This window comes from Somniosus microcephalus, chromosome 13 (genome assembly GCF_052327205.1).
Source record: "Somniosus microcephalus isolate GS21.2 chromosome 13, FLI_Smic_1.0, whole genome shotgun sequence".
Classification (NCBI taxonomy): domain Eukaryota; kingdom Metazoa; phylum Chordata; class Chondrichthyes; order Squaliformes; family Somniosidae; genus Somniosus; species Somniosus microcephalus.
In genome coordinates this window covers 197,195,084-197,221,200 of record NC_140999.1, presented here as the reverse complement: position 1 = coordinate 197,221,200, position 26,117 = coordinate 197,195,084, and the positions used below count along the sequence as shown (strand labels likewise).

General features: G+C 51.4%; 1 protein-coding gene across 1 annotated transcript in view; it reads left to right on the top strand.

The window, feature by feature from the left end:
• eif6 (eukaryotic translation initiation factor 6) overlaps positions 1-25,813 on the top strand; it is an 89,894-nt gene extending 64,081 nt beyond the window's left edge. The window contains 4 exon segments of the mRNA XM_086005959.1: positions 7,680-7,784; positions 7,786-7,857; positions 12,477-12,658; positions 25,527-25,813. Coding sequence (XP_085862085.1) covers positions 7,680-7,784; positions 7,786-7,857; positions 12,477-12,658; positions 25,527-25,536 — 369 coding nt within the window. The 3' untranslated portion in view covers positions 25,537-25,813.
• Positions 25,814-26,117: the final 304 nt, after the last annotated feature.

The following is a 26,117-nucleotide window of genomic DNA, read 5'->3' as shown; positions in this document are numbered from 1 at the left end:
GCCTCTCCTCCGCCCTGGCCCCCCTCCCCTCCGCCCTGGCCCCCCTCCCCTCCGCCCTGGCCCGCCTCCCCTCCGCCCTGGCCCGCCTCCCCTCCGCCCTGGACCGCCTCCCCTCCGCCCTGGCCCGCCTCCCCTCCGCCCTGGCCCCCCTCCCCTCCGCCCTGGCCCCCCTCCCCTCCGCCCTGGCCCCCCTCCCCTCCGCCCTGGCCCCTCTCCCCTCCGCCCTGGCCCCCCTCCCCTCCGCCCTGGCCCCTCCCTCCGCCCTTGCAACTTCAACTCACTGAGCAACACCCCAGATCTGCCAGCATTAAAGAAAATCAGGTGCCAAGAATCTACCGATTCCTGGGTTCAGCTGACTGTTTAAAACTTGCACAGGCTTTGCTGTCACTGATTATGGCATAATCCGAATTCCTTGCTAAGATTGCAGCTCATAATAACTCTCACACACTCTCATATTCAAAGCACAACCCTTGTTAAAGATTAATTTTTCATGCTTCAGGCAAACTGTTGTGTCATTTCCAGGAGTTTTAAAGCAGTGCTGGCTCATTTCTTTCCCTTCCCAAGAGCTTGATTCCTGGTTCGGGTCTAGTTTTACTGGCACCAGGCGCCCTCTGGTGTCTTTCCCGAGTGGCTGTTATTCAGTTGTGACTGTTGCCCACATTTCAACCATAGGAAGCCTCACAACTGAGCCCAGTACCATCCTCACCTGACATTTGCACACTTTCCTTACCGCCCCTAGTCCAGTGGTGTCCATCCCTCCACCCTCCCTGAGATCAGCACAGTCTGCTGATTGAATCTTGTCCACTAGGCTCAGGGCTGTGCGCAGTGCTGGCTTTAAATGAAAAAGCTTCAATCTAAGTTTTAATCATCCAAAACTCCATTGGCTCCTGGTCCGGCAACGCCTCGACTTTAAAATTCTCATTCTAGTTTTCAAATCCCTCCATGGCCTCGCCCCTCCCTTTCTCTGACATAAAGGCTCCTAGAACTTTCCCCCTGCTCTCGCTGATGCCAGTGTTCCCAGTGTGAGAGGCTGCCAGGTTGTCTCGGCCCACAGATCAGTCACTTGTCTGAATGTATTTGTCAATTCCTCTGTTGTGCAGATGGTGTCACCGAGGTAGGTGATCTTTACTGGAACTTCAGGGTATGTGGTAACCCCAGGGTTAAATACCCAGTCTTTACAGCTGTGAGATCCAGACGCTCTTATAGGGAGTTAAGAACTTGGTAATCCTGGGGCAGTGGGATGTGGAATGGGAAAGTGAGCACTCGGTGCAGTCCTGAATTATCATCAATCGGCCTCCTATTGCTTGCTGATTTTCCTCCCTTCACTAGTCAATCATTAGTGCTTAGAAATTTTTCTGAGTCCTCCTCCCCTCATGTACTTTAAAGACATCCTTAGCATCCTCCAGCACAGTGTATTCTACATCAACAGAGTTTTCAGTTTGATTATAAATCAGTGTCGTGCTGCTGCTGATTAAGAATGGGTTTAGCAACACGATTCCGTGCTGTATGGATATTACTTGTGGCCCAAGTCTTGCTCTTGATTCCCTTGGCAGGTGAGAGTAAACCTTCCCGCAGTGGAAAGGCTGGGGGGAGGGGGGTGCTTCAGGTTCCAAAGCTGCAGTTATACTGCCACTTCTGTGTTGCTGCGAGTTGTGTGTGGTTGCGCAGTGATGAGATTAACTCGTGCTGGGGGTCCTGATCCTCAGGGCAGATTTCATTAGAAGAGGCAATGACCAGATGATTTGAGAGAGAGTGAGTCTGAATCACATGCCCACTCTGATCCCATATCCTTTATAGCCCTTTCCTTCAGCCGCCCATCTAACCTATTCTCAAATATTGACTTCTATCACTAACTGATTGTTCCTCTTTGGTTCCACAGCCCTTCAGTCCCTCACCCATTCTTCATGTGTGAGCCTAGCGGTGACTGTTAGGCTATTCAACCAGGAGTTACATTATAGAATCCTCCCCAGGCTGCACGGCTCAGCACTGCATAGTATTTCTAGGAAATGGCTTGCACAAATAATTTAAAAGAAAACAACTTTCTTTGAAGGAGGGTGTATTGGAAAGGAAATACTGTACAAGAGCAAAGTTGGATTATTTGGTAGCTTGTAAAATTTCCCTTTGAAAATCCCGTAAAGCTGGTTTCCATCACGTCCACAGCACCAGGACCACACTGGTCAAAGCCACTAAGGACGGTCCCAGTGGGAAGCCAAGTTCACAAGGAGTGTGGCTCATTCAGTTGGTGCTATAGCCCTGTCTCCGATCCACGCTTCCTGCATTTACACCTTCAGCTCCAGGAGTGCAGAGTCACTTCCATTATCTACAAACTTGGAGTCATTTCTGTACAAACACTGACAACGTCAGCTGCACCTCTCCCTCAATTCCACAACCATCTCCACCTCGGTGTTGTCAGATAGCCAGTCTGACCCAAGTCATGGGTAAGACCAATCTTCTTTCAATTGAATATTGGGAAAACTGAAGCCATTTCGCTGGACACTTGGCCGAACGCTCTGCCGTTACCATGGATTCTGTCCCCGTCCCATCGTTGTTGAGGGTTGTTATGGAACCAGACTATATACAACTTCTGTTCAACCCGGAGGTAAACTTCAAACCCAATATCTTATCCATCACTTCCAACTGAACAAAGTTGCTCGCCTCCAGTCCTATAACACCCCCCCCCCCCCCCCATCCCCACTGCACCCCTTATCCAGGACTTCAGGACTCAACTTGTAATGTCCAACTGACCGCTCTCCCCTCCCAGGCTCCAACTCAACCAGAACTCTGCCTCCTGTCCCACACTGAGTCCCACTCGCTCATCCTCCCGGTCCTTACTGATGGCAACTGGCTCCCTGTCCCCCAGTAAAGCCCGTTCACCTTGTTTACAAATCCCCTCTTGCCTTGGCCCATCCTGCTCCAGCTCCATGTGCGCTAAAGGGCTAATATTTCTGCTTCCGAGGCATCGCATTGCAAGCTGTAGCACTGGCACTGATAGTGTGGTTAATGTATGTAGACTTATGGTAAATTTGAACAATGATTCACAGCTCCCCCGCCCCGTATCACTGCCAAACTGTTTTAATTCGGATATAGCTTAAGCTGCACCTGCTCCCATCCTTCCACCTCCTGTACCCTGACCCACATCCCTTGGCAGCACGCTCGTGTTGCATAGTAACAGACTGGCCGGGTGTTGAGTGCTGTTGGTAACCTTTGGCTTGAATCGTCGTATTTGGACGGCCTTGTTGAATTGTGTGTGCATTGTTGCAGAATTTATTTATTTCTCTTTCCTCATCATCTCAAATGATTTGAACCACTTGTGGGTCTTGCAATTTAGGGTTCGATTGAGATATGGAATTTCTCCATTAATCCCCACTCACAGGAAGGTGTCAGGATGTGGGGCCTCGCCCAAGTGACCAGTCTGCACGTGCGAGCCTTGACGGTTGTCGGCCAGCTATTTTACCATGAAACTGTTCACGGCCACCATCCACACACTTGTACTTGCTGCAGGGGTTAACTGTGCAACAGTCGAGAGCTAGAGAGCTGGCTGTTCTCTCCCCCCGCTACCACCCCCCAATCCCAGCTTTTCCTCTGGCTGGGGATCAAGCCTGGGAACTTGCTGATCTTTGTGATTCAGTCATACCATTGGAAGAGAGAAAAGGGATATTGTCATTGTCTTAAAAGTTTCCCTTTTGGCGTGCAGTGCCTGTTCTGTTGCCGAAGCGCAGCTGCTGCACATGCACCAGTGAGGCAGGTGGTGAGTTTACGTGTCTTTGGTGGTTTCTCGGACAGTGGCAACTCCCTAGTCTGGGGGGGCCTCTGCTTAACGTCATCAGAAGTGCGACACTCTGACAGTGCAGCGTTCCTTCGGTACTGCATGGGAATGTTCGCCTAACTCGTACGATGCAATGCTACGATGAAATGCTTGTGTGGGGCTTGAACCCACAGCCTCCTGACCCATAGACGAAAGCACTGCCAACCGAGGGGAGCTAACACGGCCTCATGCAGCCTGGGACCATTCACTGCCTCCCCAGCATGTGAAGACTTTCGAAGGCGGAGCTGGAATTCCGTGCTCTGCCCGCTCCTTCTGGTGCTTTCCAGGAAGACGAATCAAAGGAGCCCTTTTAGGAGGCAGAGTCACTCCAGGATCCAACGAGCAAGGGCCACTCAGCAGCTGCCCGTGGTGTCAGCATGGGTGGCGAGCTTGGCGCGCGAGGAGATGCCCAGCCTCTGTCTCGCCACTCTGTCATGGAGCATTCCTGAGAACACAAGGGGTGGTACAAGTTTGGAACTCTCTTCCGCAAACGGCAATTGGTGCTAGATCAATTGTTAATTTTAAATCTGAGATTGATAGTTTTTTGTTAACCAAAGGTATTAAGGGATATGGGCCAAAGGCGGGTATATGGAGTTAGGTCGCAGATCAGCCATGATCTCATTGAATGGCGCAACAGGCTCGAGGGGCTCAATGGTCTCCTCGTGCTCCTGTGAGAGCAGCTCTCCTGGAAGTCCCTGGACAGAGAGCTCGTGAGTAGCACTGCCCCAAGGTTACACTTAAATCCCAAACGTAGAAGAACGCTGCACCATAACAGTGCAACACTTCCATTTTCCGCGCTCACTAATGTTTTGTTAAGGGCCACTTATTTTTTTTAAAAAGCACTTTGTATTTTTTGAAACTGCTATTAGCAGTGTCTGGATAAGAAGCCCACGGACAGGCTGTGAAAATCTTGAAGCAAGCAGTAATAATGCTTTATCTTTGTGACAGCGATGTATGATCAGACCGTGTTGTACTTGCACCTTTACAAGATCGTACTGCTTTGAAATTATTTATAACTCTTTTGTTCACTATATTTTTACATTTCTCTTGAGTTTGTGTTAAAGAAAGTGTTTGCATACAATGAATCTGTGATGAATCTAAAGACAATGAATAGAGTTTTTTCATTTACAAAGAGCTGAAGGGGAATCTGTTGGATATTGGTGTCCGTTCCAGTGAATCGTTATTTCTCTACCTCCTTGCACTGTGGATGGGCATTGGCTGCTCACACCCAGCAATACCTGTCAGCCTGTAAAGGAGGCAGTTGAGCCCAGCCCTGCTGTCCTGACACGAGGGTGCGATCACAGGTGGGAATCCTCGCTGACACTTTCCTGAGCCCGGGATGATGAGGCTGAATCTCGGCGTGGCCTCCACAGCAGTGAACGTCTCACTCTGCACAGGAAGATATTTCCCCTCACCGTCCTGTGCTCTGAGTCAGTGCAATCACTTACTGGGCAATCAGGGCTGCAAGTTGGCACCTGGTCCCTACTTTGATGTCGGTATTATCTGTCCAGTCACCTTGTAACAGGCAGAACGTTAACAAATTCAAGCTTTGCTGAAGTGTGAACCCAGCCTTCTTCCAGAACATCTCATTGCCTTTCTGTTTCACTGCGCGAGCCCCTCCCGAGCGCGGCACACAATCATATGTTTAATATGTAGCACTGCAACCAAAGTAAGTCAAGCAACAGACATTTAGCAATCCAGCCAAACCCAGTCTGATCACCGGATATGTTGTAGCTGGGTTGGCATTTAACAAACTGTTCGAAGCAAGCTGCATACTGAGGATTTGCTCTGCTTTTAAATATCTTCTATTTTTCACCGGAATAGGCAAACTGCGCCTTGCTTGGGTTAGGACTTCATTTATTTTGATTGCTGCTACTATTCAGTTTGTATTTTCTGGTCATATTTTTACAAATAAGTTGAATTCTTGAAGAAAAGAACTTGCATTTCTGCAGCGCCTTTTGTGCCGTTGGGACGTCCCAGTGCACTTTACAGCCAATGAAGCACTTCTGTAGTCACTGTTGTGACGTGACAGCCAATTTGCTGATCCAAAGGATGGCACCTCCGACAGTACGGCGCTCCCTCAGTACTGCCCCTCCGACAGTGCGGCGCTCCCTCAGTACTGCCCCTCCGACAGTGCGGCGCTCCCTCAGTACTGCCCCTCCGACAGTGCGGCGCTCCCTCAGTACTGCCCCTCCGACAGTGCGGCGCTCCCTCAGTACTGCCCCTCCGACAGTGCGGCGCTCCCTCAGTACTGCCCCTCCGACAGTGCGGCGCTCCCTCAGTACTGCCCCTCCGACAGTGCGGCGCTCCCTCAGTACTGCCCCTCCGACAGTGCGGCGCTCCCTCAGTACTGCCCCTCCGACAGTGCGGCGCTCCCTCAGTACTGCCCCTCCGACAGTGCGGCGCTCCCTCAGTACTGCCCCTCCGACAGTGCGGCGCTCCCTCAGTACTGCCCCGGGAGTGTCAGCCTAAATTTTGTGCTCAAGTCTCTGGAGTGGGTCTTGAACCCACGACCTTCTGACTGAGAGGCGAGAGTGTTGCCCACTGAGTCACGGCTGTGAAAAATGTAAGAACTTGTTCAAGTACGGCCCCGTGTCTTTTTTGATATCCTGTTTCCTACCTGAGTGGGCTCTCCGTTTTGGATCTCGTTCTCCCCGGGTGCTGTCGACTTTCCCTGATGCAGGGTGAACTCCCAGGCTGGGGGGAAGTTGGGGCGGTTGTTCAGTGGATGGAGCCACTCCAAACTCGTACTGAAATTCAAGACCCTACTGGGGAGCGGTGAGCACGTCACCCAACCGTAATCCGTCATTTATTGGCACAGTGAAACATCACTGGACAGTCAGTGATTTGAAAGAAACTTAGCACAGGTGTGGGCCTGGGTATCGAGGTAAAGGTGTGAATGGCCTGTGTTTACCACTCGCAATGAGCTGCTGTTTGCCCTGCTCAGCTTTACTGATGGAGTTTGGGTGCATGCGTTACTGAAAGCACTTTCCATTATACAGCACTGCTCATGTAGACACGTGTCTGTGCTGTACAGGTGGGGGAGAGACTGAAGGAGTTTTGGTGGGGGGCGGGGGTGAGGGGGAGACACTGAAGAGGTGAGGGGAGATAGAAGATAGGAGCAGGAGTAGGCCATTCGGCCCCTCGAGCCTGCTCCGCCATTCAATGCGATCATGGCTGATCATCCAAATTCAGTACCCGGTCCCTGCCTTCTCCCCATATCCCTTGATCCCTTTAGCCTTAAGAAATATATCCAACTCCTTCTTGAATATATTTAATGGATTGGACTCTACTGCCTTCTGTGGTAGAGAATTCCACAGGTTCACCACTCTCTGGTGAAGAAATTCCTCCTCATCTCAGTCCTAAATGGCTTACCCCTTATCCTTAGACTGTGACCCTGGTTCTGGACTCCCCGGCCATCGAGACATCCTCCCTGCATCTAGTCTGTCCAGGCCTGACAGAATTTTATAAGTTTCAATGAGATCCCCTCTCAATCTTCTAAACTCCAGGAGTACAAGCCCAATCGACCCAATCTCTCCTCTTATGTCATTCCTGCCATCCCAGGTATCAGCCTGGTGAATCTTCGCTGCACTCCTTCATGGCAAGAACATCCTTCCTCAGATACTGAAGAGGTGAGGGGGGGGCTACTGATGAGGTGCAGGGGGAGACTCTGAAGAGGTGAGGGGGAGACTCTGAAGGCTCAGGCTAAGGGATACATCACTGGAACGCTTTGCTTTTTCTGCCTCCTGGCAGCCGGTTTGATATATTCACCAGCCTCGGTGCGGAGTAGCTAAGCCCAAGCTGCCTCTTCACCACCTCTATTCTGTATGTGAGTCCTTGGACTAACCCCTTTGTTCCCTTCCTCCTTGTGCAGGAGACAGAGGAGATCTTGGCTGATGTGCTGAAGGTGGAAGTTTTCCGACAGACCGTTGCCGAGCAGGTTCTAGTGGGCAGTTACTGTGCTTTCAGTAACCAGGGAGGGACTGGTCCATCCAAAGACCTCCATCGAAGACCAGGATGAGCTCTCCTCCCTGCTGCAGGTTCCGCTGGTGGTACGGCCCCTTGTTCCTCTCCCCGTGTGTCGTTACGGTTTTGTTTCTTGTTCTGGAGATGATTAACCAGTGGCCCATCAGCTGCTTGGGGGTGGGAGACTGAAATAGGCTGAGATTGGCTATTCTGGCCCCAGCTCCTTGTACAGTTATAGTCCAATTTCATCCTGTTGATGGGCCATTGCCTCGGGGCGGGGGACAAGCCTGGTTGGTAAAGGCACTGCTGGCTGCAGAAGGTGCCTGGATTGCTGCCTGTCTGCGTGCTGTGTTAACACTGTGATGGTGATATGGTTATGAGTGGCCTCAGCACCGTCGGGCTAGCGAGTGGGGTGGAGGGAGGTCATCCAGGCTCAGTCGTGCCCAGAGATTGCCGTGTAGACATTGTCCAACTGGATTCCGAGCGATTGTGATATCTCCCGACCCCCAGTGGGATAGCCGGCAGAGGTACTGTACCCCAGACTGACTCGGTGCGAGGTGGGGAGCGCGAAGACGGGCACTTTTTCACTCCTGTCTATTTTTCTAAAGTGATTGTCCTGGTACAACTGTGAGGGAAGAGCACGCGGGCCAGTCTGGGCTACACATCTCTCTCCGGCTGATCTACGGGAGCTGCCCGCCCACCGAACCTGCTGCCATAGTAACGGCCGCCTGCCCCCGCCCCCCCGAACCTGCTGCATAGTAACGGCCGCCTGCCCCCGCCCCCCCGAACCTGCTGCCATAGTAACGGCCGCCTGCCCCCGCCCCCCCGAACCTGCTACCATAGTAACGGCTGCCCGCCCCCGAACCTGCTGCCATAGTAACGGCCGCCTGCCCCCCCCCCCCCCGCACCTGCTGTCATAGTAACGGCTGCCTGCCCCCGCCCCCCCGAACCTGCTACCATAGTAACGGCTGCCCGCCCCCCCCCCCCCCAAACCTGCTGCCATAGTAAATGCCCGCCTTCCCCCCCCCCCCGAACCTGCTGCCATAGTAACGCCCGCCTTCCCCCCCCCCCCCCGCACCTGCTGTCATAGTAACGGCTGCCTGCCCCCGCCCCCCCGAACCTGCTACCATAGTAACGGCTGCCCGCCCCCCCCCCCCCCAAACCTGCTGCCATAGTAATGCCCGCCTTCCCCCCCCCCCCCGAACCTGCTGCCATAGTAACGGCCGCCGCCCCCCCCCCCCCCAAACCTGCTGCCATAGTAATGCCCGCCTTCCCCCCCCCCCGAACCTGATGCCATAGTAACGCCCGCCTTCCCCCCCCCACCCCGAACCTGCTGCCATAGTAACGCCCGCCTTCCCCCACCCCGAACCTGCTGCCATAGTAACGGCCGCCTGCCCCCGAACCTGCTGCCATAGTAACGGCCGCCTGCCCCCGCCCCCCCGAACCTGCTGCCATAGTAACGGCCGCCTGCCCCCCGAACCTGCTGCCATAGTAACGGCCGCCGCCCCCCCCCCCCAAACCTGCTGCCATAGTAACGGCTGCCTGCCCCCCGAACCTGCTGCCATAGTAACGGCCGCCGCCCCCCCCCCCCCCAAACCTGCTGCCATAGTAACGCCCGCCTTCCCGCCCCCCCCCCCCGAACCTGCTGCCATAGTAAATGCCCGGCACATAAAGCCACAACTCTGAGGAATCTCGCTTGTCACATCTGCTGGTGAAAGCAGCAACCTTGTTAGAATCTCGGGCTCTGCGCTGACATTAATTAGTTGGATCCGCTCAGCTTGTTGCCATGGTAACTGAGCAGCACAGCCTCTCTCGACTTCTGTTTATAGCAGTCACGGCATAATGTGTCCCTTTCACCCTGTGCTTGACGGAGGTGAGTGACGCACCAGAATTTGTATTTGAAGCAGCCGCCAGCTTTTGATCGACACGCTGGCACCGAAATCAGGCGGTAACAAGTCACTCCGTCCCCTGGGTGCCAACCCAAGGTGTAGACAGGTTACAGCGCGCAGTGAATTGTTGCCCCCTTCCCCTGCCCTTCACTCCCTGTCCTGTTCCAGCCCCTGGGATAATGCTGCTACAATCGGCTTTCCGCTGACGGCATCCCGTTCCTCGCCCTGACGCACACCCTGTGAATCTGCAGCTGCTGTGATTTTACATTCAGTGTTTGAAAATATAATGTTCCCGTTGACTAAAGCTTGAGCCTGGAGAAAACGTGCTCGATGTGCTGGGGTGTTGGCCATTGATTTCCCCCTACCCCCATGGAGTGTGGTCCCAGCTGTGTGTTTCTTTAATATTTTCCCTCGTCCCTCAAAGGTGCTGACTCATGTCAGTGTGCAGTCCTGCCAGCACCTCGCCCAAGTGTCCACCCATCATCTGCAAGCCTGGGCAGTCGGTGTTCTGGGATATTCAACCAGAGGTGGCAGCGTAGCTCAGCCCAGTCCTGTCTTCACTTTCCCGCAGTGGCCAGTGTCCAGACCCTGCCCCCGGCTCTGTCAGCTTTGAATCCTGGAATAGTAAAGTAATTACCTGGTCTTTTCCAGCCCTCTGTCAGGCTGCCCATTGGCTGGAGAAGGAGGATGAAGCCCCAGTAAAATGCCAGTGAGTGGACACCAACCGGTCATTGTGCGACATTTCTGGCGGTGTGGCAGCGTGACAGTGTATCCAGCACAGAGTGCCAGCTGGAGGTGGTTCTGTGCCCTGCAGTTCCAGGGCGTTATTGCTGCCATGTAGTTTGGTCATCAGCAGGATAAATGCCGATCTGGACTTTCATGGCCAGAGCGTGACTGTCATGTTCACAAGTTTTAACAAAACGCTCTCATTAGCCCAGGTTCCATGGCCGAGTCACCAAACCCAGTGGAGACACGGCTCTCTGACACGGCAGTAAGACGGGGTGGCACCAGCTGGTTGCTCCATGCATTCCATGATATTTGCATTGTTCTTGTCACAGGATAGTTCCTGTGTAAAAGAAGAAGAAAAAATCAGCAATTTTACATAAATCACAGGAATAAACAAGGAAGGCCATTCAGCCCATCTTGGGTCAGAAAGAAAGACTACTATCCCCTCACCCCATCCATCACATCTGCAGCTGGTTTTAAACTGTTTTCACTCCTCCCGCCCTCGCCCTGAGTCTGCTCCCCTCCCCCCGGCCCCGAGTCTGCTCCCCCTGCCCTGAGTCTGCTCCCCTCCCCCTGCCCTGAGTCTGCTCCCCTCCCCCCCTGCCCCGAGTCTGCTCCCCTCCCCCTGCCCTGAGTCTGCTCCCCTCCCCCTGCCCCGAGTCTGCTCCCCTCCCCCCCCTGCCCCGAGTCTGCTCCCCTCCCCCCCCCTGCCCCGAGTCTGCTCCCCTCCCCCCCTGCCCCGAGTCTGCTCCCCTGCCCCGAGTCTGCTCCCCTCCCCCCCTGCCCCGAATCTGCTCCCCTCCCCCCGGCCCCGAGTCTGCTCCCCTCCCCCCCCGGCCCCGAGTCTGCTCCCCTCCCCCTGCCCCCGAGTCTGCTCCCCTCCCCGAGTCTGCTCCCCTCCCCGAGTCTGCTCCACTCCCCGAGTCTGCTCCACTCCCCCCCCGCCCCGAGTCTGCTCCCCTCCCCCCGCCCCGAGTCTGCTCCCCTCCCCCCGCCCCGAGTCTGCTCCCCTCCCCCCGCCCCGAGTCTGCTCCCCTCCCCCCGCCCCGAGTCTGCTCCCCTCCCCCCGCCCCGGGCCTGCTCCCCCTCCCCCCCGCCCCGGGCCTGCTCCCCTTCCCCCCCCGCCCCGGGCCTGCTCCCCTTCCCCCCCGCCCCGGGCCTGCTCCCCTTCCCCCCCGCCCCGGGCCTGCTCCCCTTCCCCCCGCCCCGGGCCTGCTCCCCTTCCCCCCGCCCCGGGCCTGCTCCCCTTCCCCCCGCCCCGGGCCTGCTCCCCTTCCCCCCGCCCCGGGCCTGCTCCCCTTTCCCCCCGCCCCGGGCCTGCTCCCCTTCCCCCCGCCCCGGGCCTGCTCCCCTTCCCCCCGCCCCGGGCCTGCTCCCCTTCCCCCCGCCCCGGGCCTGCTCCCCTTCCCCCCGCCCCGGGCCTGCTCCCCTTCCCCCCCGCCCCGGGCCTGCTCCCCTTCCCCCCCGCCCCGGGCCTGCTCCCCTTCCCCCCCGCCCCGGGCCTGCTCCCCTTCCCCCCCGCCCCGGGCCTGCTCCCCTTCCCCCCCGCCCCGGGCCTGCTCCCCTTCCCCCCCGCCCCGGGCCTGCTCCCCTTCCCCCCCGCCCCGGGCCTGCTCCCCTTCCCCCCCGCCCCGGGCCTGCTCCCCTTCCCCCCCGCCCCGGGCCTGCTCCCCTTCCCCCCCGCCCCGGGCCTGCTCCCCTTCCCCCCCGCCCCGGGCCTGCTCCCCTTCCCCCCCGCCCCGGGCCTGCTCCCCTTCCCCCCCGCCCCGGGCCTGCTCCCCTTCCCCCCCGCCCCGGGCCTGCTCCCCTTCCCCCCGCCCCAGCCCAGAGTCTACTCTCTCTTCAGTCCATCAGCTCGAACCTTGCCCTTTGCGCTGTTGTCACTGTTTAACTTGCTGCAGTCTCCTGGATTCCCCTTTCCACACGCTTCACTATCTGATGTGCTTCTGTCTATCCCTCGCCTCTGGATTTTCCGATCTTCCGGACTGCACCAGTTATCCGCGGCCTTCTCAGTGCGGCTCTCAGACAAGCTGTTGCTCACGCGGGCTGCAGGACCCGAGCTCACCGTCTGTTCCCTTGTTCTGCTCCAGGCCGGCACGGTGAATCGTGGCAGTGAGGTGATCGCCGGGGGGATGGTGGTGAATGATTGGTGCGCTTTCTGCGGACTCGACACTACCAGCACAGAGCTGTCTGTCATCGAGAGCGTTTTCCGATTGAATGAAGCTCAGCCCAGTGCAATTGCAACGAGTATGAGAGATTCACTCATAGAAAGGTGAGTGGTGCTTGGGGCAACATTCAGAAACACACAGGGTGCAAAATGTGGACTATGAACTGGAAGTGTTTGAAATAGTGTCTGAAAAAGAAAGATTAGTGTTTTAGCAGGGGCACTAAGGAATTTTCTCATTTTATTTAATGTTTTGGTGTGTGATGGTGAAGTGTGCGCTGCTTGCTGTACAAGCCTGCACCGAACCTCAGCCTTCCAACCACAGTCAATCTGGGTACCAGACTTTGATAAACAACACCACGACCACTCATACAGCCGGCGATGTGCTGCCTTGAGATCCAGCAGCCCAGCCCAGTTCAGCTTCTGTGCTGCAATCCCAGTTATTGCGATGTGGGAAGCCAGCATTTATTGCCCTTCCCTAGTGACCCTGAGAGTATTAAGATTCTTCAGCCATGTGGAGTGGGACTAGAGTCACGTGTAGGCCAGAATGGGTATGAACGGTAGGTTCTCCTCCCTGGAGGACATTAGTAAACCAGTTGGGTTTTTACTAGAACCCAGAAGTTTTCATTCACAAATTACCAGGTTTATTGAATTTGTCATGATGGGATTTGAACTCATGATGTCTAGTCCAGGACCATAGTCACTCAGCTGCTGTGCCCTCCGTTCTGGGAGAGCTGCACTACACTACACTCCGCTGCACTACACTCCGCTACCCCACTACACTACACTCCGCTACCCCGCTGCACTACACTCCGCTACCCCACTACACTACACTCCGCTACCCCACTACACTACACTCCGCTACCCCACTACACTACACTCCGCTACCCCGCTGCACTACACTCCGCTACCCCAAACTCCGCTACCCCGCTGCACTACACTCCGCTACCCCCCTACACTACACTCCGCTGCACTACACTCCGCTACCCCGCTGCACTACACTCCGCTACCCCACTACACTACACTCCGCTGCACTACACTCCGCTACCCCGCTGCACTACACTCCGCTACCCCACTACACTACACTCCGCTACCCCGCTGCACTACACTCCGCTACCCCACTACACTACACTCCGCTACCCCGCTACACTACACTCCGCTACCCCGCTGCACTACACTCCGCTACCCCAAACTCCGCTACCCCGCTGCACTACACTCCGCTACCCCCCTACACTACACTCCGCTGCACTATACTCCGCTACCCCACACTCCGCTACCCCGCTGCTGTCTCTCTGCTCCTGTAACATCGAGTAATGTAAACTCAGCCTCACGGCTCTGCACCACCACTCAAACCTCATCAGATAGTTTATATTTCTGACTCCAGCTGATGCCACAAGACCTGTGCGTCTGCTGCCGGTTACAGTTCTTAAATATAAAAGCCTGTTTAGGCAACCAGGGACTCATCTGTCGCTTTGCGACAAAAAACACTGCTAATGTTGTGCGAAGGGAAGAGGTGCTACAAAGAAATATATTGTATTTGAATTGACAGAGTAAAGTTTCTAACACTTCATCTGTCAAATCTCACTATCCTCACGTCGGGCAACATCTCTTGTCACATTTCCATCCCTGTCACTTTCTCTCCATAGTGCTAACTCAATGTGCTGGCTCGGCAGATCAGTTGGTTCCAATAAAGTTATCTGTGACAGGTTAAAGACTGCATGTTAAATCCTGTCCCGTTATATTGTTGGATGGTACGAGCTGTGAAGCGAGGGTCTGCGGCCAGCTTCCTAAACAGCTGCAGTGTAGCAGCTTGTAGAGTCGCACGACTGGACAAAGCTATTCCTCCTGTGATTGAATACTCAAAAACATCTGGATTAGGCAGACACATGTACCCATTCCTCCAAAACCCCAAATGCACTGTCCCACTGCTCCTCCCAGCTCTTGCTCTTCACTTTCTTCAAATCAACATTCATTACACTGTTTCTTGCTCTAACTTACTCCCAGGACTTGGATAGGCTAGACGGGGAAAGGCTGTTCCCACTAGTTGATGGAACAAGGACTAGGGGACACAGATTTAAGGTTTTGGGCAAGAGATACAGGGGGGATGTGAGGAAAAACTTTTTTACGCAGCGAGTGGTGAGGACCTGGAACTCGCTGCCGACGGAAGTGGTGGAAGCGGAGACACTCAATGTTCTCAAGGGGAGACTGGATAGGCACTTGAGGGAAGGTAACTTGCAGGGCTACAGGGATAGAGCAGGGGAATGGGTCTGACTGGATTGCTCTAGAGAGCCGGCACGGACTCAATGGGCCGAATGGCCTCCTCCTGTGCCGTTATGACTCTGACTTGAAAACAGTGGAACTCCTAACTTCCCTCTGTCTTTCCTTCCTTTATAAACGACAAGATTTCAAACCCCAGCCTAGCGTCACCTGATCACTGCGGTTTGATTTTTGTTGTCTTCTGTCCCACTCTTCTTTCAACCCTCGTGCCTTTTTTGCAGTCATAGAATGATACAGCATGGAAAGAGGACATTCGGCCCATCGTGCTTGTGCCGGCTCTTTGAAAGAGCTCTCCAATTAACCCCACAGCCCTGCAATTTTTTCCTTTTCAAGTATTTATCCAATTCTCTTTTGAAAGTTACTATTGACTCTCTGCTCCCACCGCCCTTTCAGGCAGCGCATTCCAGATCACAACAACTTGCTGCATTAAAAAAAAGCTTCCTTATATTGCCTCTGATTCTTTTGCCAGTTACTTTAAATCTGTGTCCTCTGGTTACCAACCCTCCTGCCACTGGAAACAGTTTCTCCTTATTTACTCTATTAAAACCCTTCAAGATTTTGAACAACTTTATCAAATCTCCCCTTAACCTTCTCTGCTCTAAGGAAGCTCCTCCAGTCTCTCAACATAATTGAAGTCCCTCATCCCTGGCACCATTCTAGTAAATCTCCCCTGCACCCTCTCCAAGGCCTGGACATGCTCCTAAAGTGCGGTGCCCAGAATTGGCCACAAGACTCCAGTTGGGGCTGAACCAGTGTTTTATAAAGGTTCAGCATAACTTCCTTGCTTTTGTATTCTATGCCTCTATTTATAAACCAAGGATCCCGTATGCTTTTTAACAGCCCTCTCAACTTGTCCTGCCACCTTCAAGGATTTGTGTACGAACACCCCCCGGTCTCTCTCTTCCTGCACCCCCTTTAAAACTACCATTTAGTTTATATTGCCTCTCCTCGTTCTTCCTACCAAAATGAATCACTTCACACTTCTGTGTTAAATTTCATCTGCCACGTGTCTGCCCATTTCACCAGTCTGTCTGTCCTCTTAGAGTCTGTTACCATCCTCTTCACTGTTTAATACGTTTCTGAGTTTCGTGTCATCTGCAAACTCTGAAATTGTGTCCTGTATACCAAAGTCCAGATCATTAATATATATCAAAAAGAGCAGTGGTGTTAATACCGATCCCTGGGGAACGCCACTGTATACTTCCTTCCAGTCTGAAAAACAACCCTTCACCACTACTTTCTGTTTTCTGTCCCTTTGCCAATTTTGTATCCAAGCAGCCACTGCCCCTTTAACCCCATGGGCTTCAATTTTGCTAACAAGTCTATTATGTGGCCCTTTGTCAAACACCTTTGGAAAGTCCATATACACAACATCTATTGCACTACGCTCATCAACTCTCTCTTCAGCAAAGAACTCAATCTGTTCCCCTCACCTACTGATAACCCTAGAAGCTGTAGATCTTCCATGAACATGGCCCTAATTTTTGTGGCACTAAGCCTATCCCATGCTATAGGGTGGAGGCCAGTCAGTGCTGATCACTGCTTCAAACAGTCATTCTTGAATGACCTTTCTAACTCGGCTCTGCACGGAAATACATTGTTCTAATGTTTGTTATATGTGGTGATCTCATTAACCCGATCTAGGAACATTAGAAACAGGAGGAGGCCATACAGCCCCTGGAGCCTGTGTACCTCGACTCCATTCGCCTGTCTCTGCTCCGTATCCCTTGATACCCTCATCCAACAAAAGTCTATCGATCTCAGTCTTGAAATTTACAATTGACCCCCAGCCTCAACAGCTTTTTGGGGGAGAGAGTTCCAGATTTCCACCACCCTTTGAGTGAAGAAGTGCTTCCTGACATCACCCCTGAACGGCCCGGCTCTAATGTTAAGGTTCTGCCCCCTAGTTCTGGACTCCCCCCCACCAGAGGAAATAGTTTCTCTCTGTCTACCCGATCAAACCCTTTAATCATTTTAACACCTGAATTAGATCACCCCTCAATCGTCTAAATGCAGCTGAATACAAGCCCAGTCTCTGCAACCTGTCCTCACAATTTAACCCTTTAGCCCCGGGATCATTCCAGTGAATCTGCGCTCCCCCCCCCTCCAAGGCCAGTATATCCTTCCTGAGGAGCGGGGCCCGGAACTGAACACAATGTCCAGATGGGGTCTGACCAAGGCTCTCTACAGCTGAAGCATCACTTCCTCACTTTTGGATTCCACCCCCCTTGAGAGAATTATTTTTTGTACCTGTCCACTAGCTTTTAGTGATTTCTGTACTTGGACCCTAGATCTCTCGGCTCCTCCACAGCTCCCAGCTTCTCACCATTAAGAAAATATCTCTCCGTGTCTTTATTCTGTAGGTTTCTAGACTGACACTAGCACCTGCTGTAGAGCAGTGTGCACCTGCAGCCCTGAGCTATACTGCCAGCTGCGCGCCGCTCTAAACTTGCCACAAGAGCTCTGGGTTCTTTGAGCATTCTCGGGATCCTGCTGGAAATCGGGAATGTTCAGGAAGGGCCCAGCTCTGTACTAACATTAAAAATATAACAGCCATCTGCTGGATTCTAAAAAAACTGATTCCATACTGGCTGGCGTTCTTGTGCTGCTGGTGTAGGGTGGAGTGGCGTGACTATCTCACCTACCCAGTCCCACACTGCTTTCTGTAATGATGCTGGTGCAGAGACTGCAATGTTAATGGACTCTTTAATGCGGGCTGGCTTGGCATCAATTGTGAAAGGCCTTGGTTGGTGGTGTTACCCGAGCCTTGCAGACAGGAAGCTTCTAACTTTTGATTCCCAGTCTGAGTTACGTCTCCTCACTCAGGGAAGCATCAAGGGCACCATAATTGGCCCTGTCCCCTCGGATTGATTTTGAGCCAGTCCTGATTTCTGTCCAGTTGGAAAGTGTATGTTTGGCAGTTCAGTGAGGACAATATCAGACTCACCTAATGCCTCCCATGGTCGAAAGGCCTCTCGCCATCTAGTCTCACATTGAAAATGGCCATTGGGTGAGGCGCTAATGGGGAGCCGATTCCCATGGAACGATATCCAAGAATGGGTTGGAGTTTTCAGGAGAGGGGAGAAAATTAATTTAAATATCTGACCTCGCATTGGGGGAATAAGATTCACCGATTTCACCGTCTACAGTTTTCACCCTGTGCATCAAAATAGCTTTCATTTCAAATGAATGCATCTAATTCTTCCCAATTTAGTTTACTTGGATTGTGTAGTTTAAACAACATATCCAGTGAGGAACATGGGAGCAGTTTATATCCCACACTCTGGAATTCCCTCCCTAAACCCCTCCAACTCTCCACTTCCCCCTCCCTAAAATCCCCCTCTTTGACCGCGTTTCGATCACCCCTCCTAACCTGTCCTTTCACTCAGCCTCAGTATTTGTCTAAACACCATTTATTGAAATCAGTTCGCTGCTCTTTCTCCCCTCAGGTTATTGGCAGATTACCACCCACGGTTACCATAGCGATCGTTGTATCGCCTTGTTTAATGTACCTTGGTTCCATTCTGTTTAATTGCTCCATCTTGTTTGGTGCAATTAAACAGAGTGGAACCAGGGGCCATGAGACAGATTATTCCCCATTCCCATCACCTCCTGCTGGGAAAAGGCAGCCCTTCCCACAACACCTCCCATCAGCAGATCTGTCCTGAAGCATTCACCCCGATACTCCGGCCCTGCGCTATTCCTGTTTAAACTGGGAGCATTCCGATCAGGGGAGCACAGCAGACTCTGTGTCACCTGCAGCCTCCAGCTCTGCACCTCGTTAACAGTAAAAAGGTGAGTGTGCTGTTACTGCACAGGACATTCTGTGTATAACTCCCGCTGCCTGGGATCTTCGGCAGGTGCACAATGCAGAGAAGTTGAGAAATCCAGCTCGAAATATAAAGGATGAAATTCCAGTGTGCGCTTACTACCACTGATCACACTCGCACCTTACACACCCGTAGAAAACTGTTCTCTTTCAAGAACATGGAGTGTAACACTACCTCCAGTCTCACATTTCATTTACTAGAGAATTCTTCCTAGTCTCGAGTCACTGCGCCAGCCTGTACACGTGCAGTAGTAGAAAGACTTGCTTTTCTATAGCAACTTTCACCACCTCAGGACATCTCAAAGCACTTTACAGCCAATGAAGTACTTTTTGAAGTGTAGTCACTGTTGCAATGTAGGAAACGCAGCAGCCAATTTGCACACAGCAAGCTCCCACAAACAGCAATGTGAAAAACGACAAGATCATCTGCTTTTAGTGACTTTGGTTAAGGGATCATTGTTGACCATGGGACGAGAGGTTATTAAGATGTATTGTTAGGAAGGAGAGTAGTGCCATGATATATTCTGCGCAGTCAATTAAGAGCTGCCATTATGTGGGTGTCGAGATCCACGAAAATAAATATCATTCAAGCAGAAAATGGGATTTGAGGAAAAGGCCAGAGCTGATTCAATAATGTGCAGCAAAGTACAACTGGGAGTAAATTAGATCGGCAGTATGCAGCATTGAGTTAGTGTGCTGGGAAATGTGTTTTCAGTCCTCTGTATCACTTGTTAACCTACATTCAGGCTCCAACAAACTGCTCCAAGAAGCAGCGTTTCCGTCTGCTCTTCACCTGATTTAAGGATGTCTGAACTTGAAGCAGTTTAGTCACTAATAATTACTAAATAGAAATAGATCGAATGTACAGGCAAGTCTGGTTTTAAACTTTGTCTGATGTCCAAAATCTGAACAATTGGTATGTGTGTAAATATATATTTTAGAGTAATGCATGAAAATCTGACTCAATGACCCTGGGCATTGTCGGGACCAGTTCTCAAGCTGCTATATGTTCTCACTGCCTTGTACTAGAGCACTTAGTTAATATGGACACTCCAGGAGAGCGCTGCACTGTCGGAGGGGCAGTACTGAGGGAGCGCTGCACTGTCGGAGGGACAGTACTGAGGGAGTGCCGCACTGTCGGAGGGGCGGTACTGAGGGAGCGCTGCACTGTCGGAGGGGCAGTACTGTGGGAGCGCTGCACTGTCGGAGGGACAGTACTGAGGGAACGCTGCACTGTCGGAGGGGCGGTACTGAGGGAGTGCCGCACTGTCGGAGGGGCGGTACTGAGGGAGCACCGCACTGTCGGAGGGACAGTACTGAGGGAGCGCTGCACTGTCGGAGGGGCAGTACTGAGGGAGCGCTGCACTGTCGGAGGGGCAGTACTGAGGGAGCGCCGCACTGTCGGAGGGGCAGTACTGAGGGAGCACTGCACTGTCGGAGGGGCAGTACTGAGGGAGCGCTGCACTGTCGGAGGGGCAGTACTGAGGGAGCGCCGCACTGTCGGAGGGGCAGTACTGAGGGAGCACTGCACTGTCGGAGGGGCAGTACTGAGGGAGCGCTGCACTGTCTGAGATGCCGTCTTTCAGATGAGACGTTAAACCGAGGCTCCGTCTGCCCATTCAGGCAGATGTAAAAGATCCCATTTCACTATTTACGAAGAACAGGGGAGTTCTCCCCAGTGTCCTGGCCAATATTTATCCTTCAACCAACAACACTGAAACAGATTCTCATTATTGTTGTGCGATAGTTCTGCGTGCAGTATGTCTGCATAACACTGACTACACATAAGCCCTTTCTTAGCTGCAAACGCTTTGAGACGTCCTCAGGAGGTAAAAGGTGCTATAGAACTGCAGGTACTTTCTTCTTCCTCTAATCCCCCCCCCCCCCCCACCCCAGCAAATCATTGCTTCCAGCATTTGTCCCGCTCTCGGTCCCTTTCACTGCCGTCCTGTGTTGGAGGCGATGGTGTTCCTACGACATTTCTACTCTTGTCCTTCTAGGTGGCGGAGGTCATGGGTTTGGGAGGTGCTGTTGAAGTAACTTTGGCGAGTTGCTGCAGTGCATCCTGTAGATGGTACACGCTGCAGATACGGTGCGCCGGTGGTGGAGGGAGTGGCGATTGTGTCCAGTGGCAGGAGTACCGATCAAGGGAGCTGTACCGTCCCGGATGGTGTCGCGCTTCGAGTTGTAGTGTCTGCACCTTCCAGGGGTGTAGTCACTATTCCAGCACCCCTAAAACCCCCACACCCAGAAATACTGAGCCCAACTCAGCCACTGCAGCTGAGATCAACTAACTCAGCACAGTCCCAGGTCCTTCCTTGTCTGTGTGGCTCAGTACATTTACAATTACCCCCTGAGCCAGCACAGATGCCACTGCTCCGTGTCCTCCTCTAGTGCGTGATGTGTAGCTGGGAGGTTGAGGGCAGTGTTTGCTGGCCCAATGTTCTGTTGTACTGACCTCTCTGTGAATGCATCAACCTGCAGCTGTTACCAGGGTAACATAAGAAATAGGAGCAGGAGTAGGTCATTTGGCCCCTTGAGCCTGCTCCACCATTCAATAAGATCATGACTGTTCTAATTTGGGCCTCAACTCCACTTTTCTACCCGCTCCCCATAACCCTCGACTCCCCTGTAGTTCAAATCTCTGTCTATCTCCGCCTTGAATATATTCAATGACTCCGCCTCCACAGCTCTCTGGGGTAGAGAATTCCAAAGATTCACGACCCTCTGAGAGAAGAAATTCCTCCTCATCTCCGTCTTAAATGGGCGAGCCCCTTATTCTGAGACTGTGCCCCTTAGTTCTAGATTCCCCCACAAGGGGAAACATCCTCTCTGCATCTACCTTATCGAGCCCCCTCAGAATCTTACATGTTTCAATAAGATCCCCTCTCATTCTTCTAAACTCCAATGAGTATAGGCCCAACCTGCTCAACCTTTCTTCATAAGACAACCCCTTCATCTCCGGAATCAACCTCGTGAACCTTCTCTGAACTGCCTCCAATGCAAGTATATCCCTCCTTAAATAAGGAGACCAAAACTGTACGCAGTACTCCAGGTGTGGTCTCACCAACACCCTGTACAGTTGTAGCAGGACTTCCCTACTTTTATACTCCATCCCCCTTGCAATAAAGGCCAACATTCCATTTGCCTTCCTAATTACTTGCTGTACCTGCATGCTAACTTTTTGTGTTTCATGTACGAGGACCCCCAGGTCCCTCTGTACCGCAGCATTCTGTAATCTCCCTCCATTTAAATAATAATTTGCTTTTTTATTCTTCCTACCAAAGTGGATAACCTCACATTTTCCCACATTATACTCCATCGGCCAAAGTTTTGCCCACTCACTTAGCCTGTCTATATCCCTTTGCAGACACTGTGTCCTCTGCACAACTTGCTTTCCCACCCATCTTTGTATCATCAGCAAATTTGGCTACATTACACTCGGTCCCTTCATCCAAGTCATTAATATAGATTGTAAATAGTTGAGGCCCCAGCACTGATCCCTGTGGCACCCCACTAGTTACCGTTTGCCAACCTGAAAATGACCCATTTATCCCGACTCTCTGTTTTCTGTTAGTTAGCCAATCCTCTATCCATGCTAATATATTACCCCCAACCCCATGAGCTTTTATCTTGTGCAGTAACCTTTTATGTGGCACCTTATCGAATACCTTCTGGAAATCCAAATACACCACATCTACTGGTTCCCCTTTATCCACCCTGCTCGTTACATCCACAAAAAACTCTAATAAATTTGTCAAACATGATTTCCCTTTCATACAATCAAGCAGAGACAACATGGTTTTATGATGATTTTCTAAATGTCCTGCCAGTACTTCTTTAATAATGGATTCCGGCATTTTCCCAATGAGATATGCGAGGCCAACTGACCAATAGTCTCCCTCCTTTCTTGAATATGGGCGTTACATTTGCAGTTTTCCAATCCGCTGGGACCTTTCCAGAGTCTAGGGAATTTTGGAAGATTACAACCAATGCACCCACTATCTCTGCAGCCACTTCTTTTAAGACCCTAGGATGCAGGCCATCAGGTCCAGGGGACTTGTCAGCCTTCAGTCCCATTAGTTTGCCTAGTACTTTTTCTCTAGTGATAGTGATTGTCTTTAGTTCCTCCCTCCCTATAGCCCCTTGATTTTCCACTATTATTGGGATGCTTTTAGTGTCTTCTACCATGAAGACAGATACAAAATATTTGTTCAAAGTCTCTGCCATTTCCTTGTTTCCATTATTAATTCCCCAGTCTCATCCTCTAAGGGACCAACGTTTACTTTAGCTACTCTTCCTTTTTATATACCTGTAGAAGCTCTTATTGTCTGTTTTTATATTTCTTGCTAGTTTACTCTCAATCTATTTTCTCCCTCTATTATTTTTTTAGTCATCCTTTGGAAGTTTCTAAAAATTTCCCAATCTTCTGGCCTACCACGAATCCTCACAACATTGTATGCCTTTTCTTTCAATTTGATACCATCCTTAACTTCCTTAGTTAGCCATGGATGGTTCATCCTTCTCGTAGAGTCTTTCTTTGTCACTGAAATATATCTTTGTTGAGAGTTGTGAAATATCTCTAACAGTCTGCCACTGCTTATCTACCATCTTACCTTTTAATCTATTTTCCCAGTCCACTTTAGCCAACTCTGCCTTCATACCCTTGTAATTGCCTTTATTTAAGTTTAAGACACTAGTTTCAGACCCAAGTTTCTCACCCTCAAACTGAATGTGAAATTCTATCATGTTATGATCACTCTTTCCTAGAGGATCCTTTACTGAGATCATTAATTAATCCTGTCTCATTACACATTACCAGATCTAAAATAGCCTGTTCCCTGGTCGGTTCAACAATGTATTGTTCTAAGAAACTGTCCTGAATACATTCTATGAACTCGTCCTTAAGGCTACCTTTGCCAATTTGATCTGTTCAATCTATATGAAGATTAAAATCGCCCATGATTATTGCAGTATCTTTCTTACAAGCCCCCATTATTTCTTGATTTATACTCTGTCCTACAGTGTAGCTACTGTTAGGGGACCTATAAACTACTCCCACCAGGGCCTTCTTTCCCTTATTATTTCTTATCTCCACCCAAACTGATTCTATATCTTGATCTTCTGAGCCAATATCATTTCTCACTACTGCACTGATCTCATCCTTTATTAACAGAGCTACCCCACCTCCTTTTCCTTTCTGCCTATCCTTCCAAAATGTCAAATACCCCTGAATATTCAGTTCCCAGCCTTGGTCACCTTGCAGCCACGTCTCTGTAATGGCTATCAGATCATACCCATTTACTTCTATTTGTACTGTCAACTCATCTATCTTATTACGAATGCTGCATGCATTCAGAGAAAGAGCCTTTAATTTTGTCTTTTTACCATTTTCCCTACTCTGACCCTATTTGCTGGTGCACTCTTATGCTTGTACGCTCTGTCCCTTCCTGTACACTCTGATTATCATTACCCCTATCGCTACCCTGCACTATTGCCTTGTCCTTTCTCTTTAACTTTCTAAGTTTCCCCTCATCTTTCTCTTTAGCTTTCTAAGATTCTCTTCCCCTCCCCCCCCCCCCACTATTTAGTTTAAAGCCCTATCTACAGCCCTAGTTATTCGATTTGCCAGGACACTGGTCCCAGCATGGTTCAAGTGAAGCCTGTCCCAACGGAACAGCTTCCTCTTTCCCCAGTACTGGTGCCAGTGCCCCATGAATCGAAACCCATTTCTCCCACATCAATCCTTGAGCCACGCATTCAACTCTCTGATCTTATTGACCCTATGCCAATTTGCTCGTGGCTCAGGTAGTAATCCAGAGATTATTACCTTTGTGGTTCTGCTTTTTAATTTAACCCCGAGCTGCTCATACTCCCTCAGCAGAACCTCTTTCTTAGTCCTACCTATGTCGTTGGTACCTACGTGGACCACAACAACTGGATCCTTCCCCTCCCACTCCAAGTTCCTCTTCAGATGTCTTTAACCCTGGCACTGGGCAGCCAACACAGCCTTCAGGACTCACGCTTTCGGTTGCAGAGAAGTGTCTATCCCCCTAACTATACTGTCCCCTACCACTACTACATTCCTTTTTGCTCCCCCTGTACCACGCTGCTGTGGTCAGTTTGCTCATCCTCCCTGCAGTCCCTGCTCTCATCCACACAGGCTGCAAGAACCTCGTACCAGTTGGACAAGTGCAAGGGCTGAGGCTCCTCCAATACTACCTTCTGGATCCCCGTACCTGCCTCACTCATAGTCACACCCTCCTGTCCCTGACCACGGACCAAATCTGAAGGATTTAACCTAAGGGGTGTGACTGCCTCCTGGAACAAAGTGTCCGGGTAACTTTCTCCCTGATGTATCGCAGTGTCCGAAGCTCGGACTCCAGCTCATCAACTCCGAGCCGAAGTTCCTCGAGCTGTAGACACTTACTGCAGATGTGGTCGCTGTGGATCACACTGGGGTCCACCAGCTCCCACACGCTACACCTGCAACACATCACCTGCTCTGCCATCCCTATTGTATTTTATTTAACTAATTAGGTTTTCAAGTTTTGAAATACTCAGTTGTCTATTAATAGTTTTTAATCTAGGTAATAATCTTGTTTTATTTATTAAATTTTGTTATATGCCTTAGGTCTTAACTGTAACTTAGCCCACAGTCCTAATATAACCCTAGTTTATATTTTTTTTAATGTATCAAGCAGCACCTCTTACCCCCACCTCACCGAATTGTCTCACTCACCAAATTCCCGAGTTTAGAACTCTATAGAAGCAGTACTCCGTAGAACTGGACTCCGTGCTGCTTACCTCTGTGCATTAGCAAAAGCCTCTGAAGTTATCAGTAACACTGATTCTCTTTATCTTTTTCAGCTTAACATAAAAGACTAGATGTGGAGAGCTTGAGGAGAATATGGTGTTCTTCTACAGAACGGACAGCAGAGAGATACCATCGTCCGCTCAGGGAATGGACAGTTGTTACTGTAATGCATCCACATTACTTGTATTCAATCCCCCCCCCCCCCCCCCCCCAGTTTGAGGTTAAATGACCCTTGAGAAGAATCTGAATGTAATAAACGAGACGGTGAAATGTCACAGTGTTGATTAAACAGATCCGACTGTTCACGCTATACTGCAATAAATCAATCCTAGCTTTTTAAGGACTTGTTGGACATTCTTCAGAAGTTCGATGTCAATGTGCAGTCACGGCCCATCGAGTCACCAGGAAAATTCCTGTGTCTTGTGAACTCTCCCAGGAACTCTGGGAATTAGCAGCATTGAGGTGTTTGCTGTTCCTGTGGAGTTCATGCAGGGCAGCGGGAGCGAGCGAGCCTGACACGTTGGGAAATCTAAACATACATGGCTGTCTCCTCGCGGATATGCTGCTCTGTGCTGCCTTAGAATCAATAACCAACGTGCGATTAATCTTCTTCACTTACTGTACAGACCACTTCCACCGGCCAT